The sequence below is a fragment of the Diospyros lotus genome, chromosome 6 (genome assembly GCF_014633365.1).
Source record: "Diospyros lotus cultivar Yz01 chromosome 6, ASM1463336v1, whole genome shotgun sequence".
Lineage (NCBI taxonomy): Eukaryota > Viridiplantae > Streptophyta > Magnoliopsida > Ericales > Ebenaceae > Diospyros > Diospyros lotus.
Window position 1 is genome coordinate 36,081,649 of NC_068343.1, and position 6,000 is coordinate 36,087,648.

General features: G+C 33.8%; 1 protein-coding gene across 1 annotated transcript; it reads right to left on the bottom strand.

The window, feature by feature from the left end:
• Nucleotides 1-5,164: 5,164 nt before the first annotated feature.
• LOC127804496 (uncharacterized) lies at nt 5,165-5,479 on the bottom strand. The gene has a single exon (XM_052341367.1). The coding sequence runs from the start codon at nt 5,477-5,479 to the stop codon at nt 5,165-5,167; it is 315 nt and encodes a 104-aa protein (XP_052197327.1).
• Nucleotides 5,480-6,000: the final 521 nt, after the last annotated feature.

Genomic DNA, 6,000 nt, shown 5'->3' on the forward strand with positions numbered 1-6,000 from the left:
ACTGCTAAAATTCAGGCCTTAAAATTTAATCGTCGTAATAAATTTAAAAAAAGTAATTGGAACCCTTAGTTTGTTTCATGGTGAAAGAAAAGGATTAACGATCAAATCAAACAATTGGAGGTAAGTATAAATTCTTAATTTTTTCCAAAAGAGGTCGAAAAGATATTTTTTTCTTAATTTTTAATGGTGGAATGACGATAATTTCATATGGTTTTAAGTGTAATTTTATTTACGTGTGTAAGTGAAATCTTCAGAAGATTAGGGGTTTAGCATGATTTTCGATACAGTTATGAATAACCGAATTGACTACAAAGAATGCCCTGTGGCTTGGATATAAAAAAAAAAATTATATGATATCAAGTAGAATTTCTACACGTGAATTATGACATAAAAAAAATCAGATTTTAAATAGTTTTTGGTACAACTAAAATTCAGGTCGAAAATTTGAATCGTTGTAATAGATTTAAAAAAAATCAATAGAAACCTGAAGACACCTTAATTTAGTTAGTAGAACAACCCTTAGTTGGTTTCATTGTGAAACAAAAGATTAACGATCAAATCGAATAATCGGATTTAAGTTAAAATTCTTAATTTTTCTCGAGTAAGGTTGAAAAAATATATCTTTTTAAAATTTTAATGGTGGAGTGACAATAATTTCATACGATTTTTAGTCTAATTTTATTTGTGTGTGTAAGTGAAATCTTCAGAACATTAGGGGTTTATCATGATTTTTGGTACAATTATGAATAATCGTATTGATTGTAGTGAATGCTCTGTGGTCCAGATATCTAAAAAAAATTATATGATATCAACTAGAATTTCTAGAAGTAAATTATGACATTGAAAAAAATAAAATCTGAGACAGTTTTTAGTAATGTTAATATTTAGGCAGAAAAACCAAATCATCGTAATAGATTTAAAAAAATTCAACATAACCCTGAAGACACCTTAATTTAATTATTAGAACAACCCTTAGGTTGTTTCATGTTGAAACAAATGGATTAGCGATCAAATGAAACAATCAGACGTAAGTGAAAATCCTTAATTTTTTCGGCGAGAGCTCAAAAAGATATATATATTTTTTTGAATTTTAATGGTGGAATGACAATAATTTCATATGATTTTAAGTGTAATTTTATTTGCGTGTGTAAGTGAAATCTTTATAAGATTAGGGGTTTAACATGATTTTATGTACAATTATCAATAAAAAAATTGACCGTAGGGAATGCTCTATGGTTTAGATATCTAAAAAAAATTATAGGATATCAACTAGAATTTATACACGTGAATTTTGACATCGAAAAAAATCAGATCATAAATAGTTTTTGATAGAGCTAAAATTCAAGTCGAAAAATCGAATCGTCGTAATAAATTTAAACAATGTCAAAAGAACCCTGAAGACACTTTAATTTAGTTAGTAGAACAACCCTTAGTTGATTTCATGGGGAAACAAAAGGATTAGCGATCAAATCGAACAATCAGATGTAAGTGTAAATTCTTAATTTTTCTTGAGAGAGGTCGAAAAGATATATTTTTTTTAATTTTTAATGGTGGAATGACGATAATTTCATATGATTTTATGTGTAATTTTATTTGGGTGTGTAAGTGAAATCCTCAAAAGATTAAGGGTTTAACATGATTTTAAGTACAGTTATGAATAACCAAATCGATTGCAGAGAATGCTCTGTGGCCTAGATATTTAAAAAAAATTATATGATGTCAATTAGAATTTCTAGACGTGAATTATGACATAAAAAAAAAATCAGATCGGAAATAGTTTTTTTCTATATCTAAAATTTAGGTCGAAAAATCGCATTATTGTAATAGATTTAAAAAAAGTCAATAGAACCTTGAAGACACTTTAATTTAGTTAGTAGAATAATCCTTAATTGGTTTCATGGGGAAACAAAAGGATTAGTGATGAAATGAAACAACTGGACGTAAGTGTAAATTCTTAATTTTTTCGGAAAGAGGTCGAAAGATATATTTTTTTAATTTTAACTAGTGGAATGATGATAATTTTATATGGTTTAAAGAGTAATTTTATTTGCGTGTGTAAGTGAAATCTTTAGAAGATTAGGGGTTTAACGTGATTTTTAGTACAATTGTTAATAACCGAATCGATTGCAAGGAATGTCCTGTGGCCCAGATATCTAAAAAAATTTATATGATATCAACTAGAATTTCTAAACGTGAATTATGACATCGAAAAAAATCAAATCAAAAACAGTTTTTGGTATAGTTAAAATTCAGGCCGAAACATCTAATCGTCATAATAGATTTAAAAAAAGTCAACAGAACCTTGAAGACACCTTAATTTTGTTAGTAAAACAACCCTTAGTTGGTTTCTGTAACGACCCGCTCCCACTTTCGAGTGCCACTAGTGAATAATAACCCAGATTACTCACCCGACAAACCACAACTAAAGGGTTGGACTATGTTTCAACAGGAAACGCCCTAAGTGGGAACTAGGCTTCGTTCTTCCTTTCACTCCACTCAAGGAATCGGTCCCACACAGACATGCAAACACAGCGAACTGAGACCCGAAGCCCGAGTAAGCTTCACTTTTCTTTCGCTCGCTTCATAGTAAGCCAAAGGTGACCCAGGCACAAAGCTAGCATAACACACACTTCGCTGAGTATTGGGGATTTATGAGAACATATCTTGTTGATCTTTACCCGATCCGAACTTGGCTCCACCAACTAAAGCCATATACATCCCGTAATTACACAATCAACTAACCCACCATGATGATTACTGTAAGGGCTCACTCTCGTATATTCCCGCTAGCATAGGATATTCGAAAGGAGGTCATCACAGAGATGATATAGAACAAACCATAATAAAACAAACAACTCAATTCATTACTAGTAGCGGAAACTAATTTAAGGTTCATTTATACTTCCAATATCTCATAAGTTTGGGGCTCGAAGGCCATACAAAATAATTAAGAGACTCTAATGTTAACTAACAAAATAAAAATCATTTCATCTCAAGTCTCACCGAAATGCTAAATAGGATTTCCAAGTTAGGACATGTCTCCATACACCACTATCCCTAGGCCTTAGTCCCACTGGACTTGCCCTAAAAAACGTCCTTCCCTTTACCTAGAATGGAAAAGAAGATAAAGTGAGCCACAAGGCTCAGCAAGTTCGAGAAGCAATGAATAACGAATAGAAATCAAGAATATGGTGACACCAAAAAGAGTAATCAAGAACTCCACAGTTTTATACAAGATTTGTAATTTATGACTTTATAAATTTTAATTTAAATGCATCATGTCACCATATATTACTATGAAAATGTGCATATAAAATTAAGTATCAAAATCAAATCTCGTAGGCTCGCAAGCCATCAAACAACATATGCCAAAGTGTATTAAGAGAATAAAAACTCACATTCAATATGGAACTAACCTGCCAGGCTATGGCCACCTCGTCCCGCGCCAAGTGCTCTGGGTACCCTTCCCTCTGCCCAAAATAATAGGTGCATGAAGTTTAATAATAATAGCATATGCATCATATTTTCACATGCCATTTATGAAATTACGCAAGGTTACCACCCTTGATAACTTGCTCTCAAATGCATAAATAAGTATCCACATGGTTTAATATTATGTATTGATGAAAAGTACATTTTCACGACTAGTCTCAAATTTATGATTTGAGTTCCCATGTAGCTAAAAGAACCACATCAAGCACATTAACTCTATTGACCTTTACACACACACATTTAATTTATTGGCCATAACTACTAACTAAAAAAAATAAGGAAAGTTTTGATATGAATTCTCATAAATTTGGGCATATTCAAAATTATTTAATACATAAGTTATGCCCATGGAAAAATACAATGGGTGTGTACATATATATATATATTTATATATATTATTTGGATATTTGCTGGAGATTGATTAAAATAGGGCAACCAAACAGGGGGGCATGCGTATATGTATAAATAAGGGCTATTAGCATATATATATATATATATATATATAGATATACAAGTGGGTCACTCCGCTGGGACAACAATGGTTGTTCGTATATATGAATATATGTATATAGGTGGGTTTTGCTTGGAACAGAACAAGATGGAGTTGAGCCATGCTCATATCAACTGTACATATATATATATATAACATTTACTTACCTCACGAAAGAATAGACTCTTGAAAGAAATATAAATGGCCATTCCAAAAATAAACTTTGGAGTAAATCAAACCCCATTTTGATACATCAAGGGACAGCAAGATGCTTAGGAGAAATTTCAAAAGAAAAAAAAATGCTATAACAAGAGGAAGAAGAAGAAGAAATTACTCGCAAAGAGAAAAACATATATATACTTATATATATATATATTTGCAAACGCCCAAGAGACAACCAGGAGCTTGCCTGAAGAAGTCTCTCCAACGGAAGAAAAGCAATTGTGACTCTCCTTTGCAGCTCCAGTTGCCAACAGAAAATGGGAGAAGAAGAAGGCAAGGAAGAAGAAAAGAAAGTGACAGCCAAATGAAATAGGAGACAACATCAAGCAACAAATTGTTTTGTAATGGTACAGTATCAGGTGCACAGAAAAAAAAAAGATGGAAAAAGTGAGAGAGAAGGCTGCAGGTTGCGCTTATTTTCAGAAATAGACAGATCTTCCCTTCTAATGGACAACCTTTTCTAGGGTATTTCAGACATTAGATGCTTTTATTTATTTTATTATTATTATTATTATATTTTTTAAATAAAACCTAAATTTCCTTTACCATTGGACCCAGGCCCAACTTAACAATTTATTGGTCCATCTGAAAGCCCATAACTCATCAACTAACTAAATGGAGTCCAAAACATTAGTTTCCTAAATTCTTAAAAATTAGACCCATACACTTAAATTCATGATCACATGCACCAAGAAAATTTCATATTAATCCAAAATCATATTATGCCATTAAAACAATTTATCATAAATTGTTAAAATACTTCGACCCACATTTAGAATGCCCTTGAGCTAAAATTAATTATTAAAAACACTTAGACCCAATTTGAGGTCATTAGAGTTTCTCCCCCCCTTCAAAGAATTTGGTCCCCAAATTCGTACCTAGTTATGAGAATAGCTGGGAAAAAAGATGCCTCATCTCATCCTCAGGCTCCCAAGTAGCCTCGTCTGGAGAATGACGTTGTCACTGAACCCTCACAAAAGGAATCGACCAGTTTCGCAACACTTTCTCGTTCCGCTCCAAGATATAGACAGGCATCTCCTTGTACGCCACATCTTCCCCGACCTTTATAGTCTGATAGTCAATAATGTGCTGAGAATCTGGCACGTACTGTCTCAACATGGACATATGGAAGACGTTATGAACGCCGGATAGTTGTAGTGGCAAGGCCAACCTATAGGCCAAAGTGCCAACCCGTTCCAAAATCTCAAACGACCCAATATAGCTAGGACTAAGCTTCCTCGACACCCCAAATCGGTGTACGCCTTTCGTAGGCATCACTCTCAGCCATACATGATCCCAAGAAGAAAACTCTGAGTCTCGCTGTCTCTTGTCCGCATAACTCTTTTGTCGATCCTAGGCTACCTTCATTCTCGCTCTGATAATGCGAATCTTCTCTGTTGTCTGTTCCACAATCTTTGGCCCCAACAAGGCTCTACCTTCAACCTTCTTCCAACAAATGGGCGATCTACATGGCCTTCCATAAAGCGCCTCATAAGGTGGCATACTAATACTGAAATGATGACTATTGTTGTAGGTGAATTCTACCAATGGCAGGTGTTCATCCCAACTGCCATGAAAGTCTAGCACACATGCCCTTAACATGTTCTCTAATGTCTATATGGTGCTCTCTGTTTGCCCATCTGTCTATGGGTGAAAAGCGGTACTAAATCTCAAATTTGTCCCCAAGGCATCTTGTAATACTCCCCAAAAATGTGAAGTGAACCGAGGGTCCCGGTCCTACACGATACTAGAGGGGACTCCATGTAATCTCACCACCTCCTCCATGTACAACTTTA

What these genes read in the sequence shown, in the direction of transcription:
- LOC127804496 (XM_052341367.1), bottom strand. Translation starts at nt 5,479, where the DNA reads ATGCCTACGAAAGGCGTACACCGATTTGGGGTGTCGAGGAAGCTTAGT.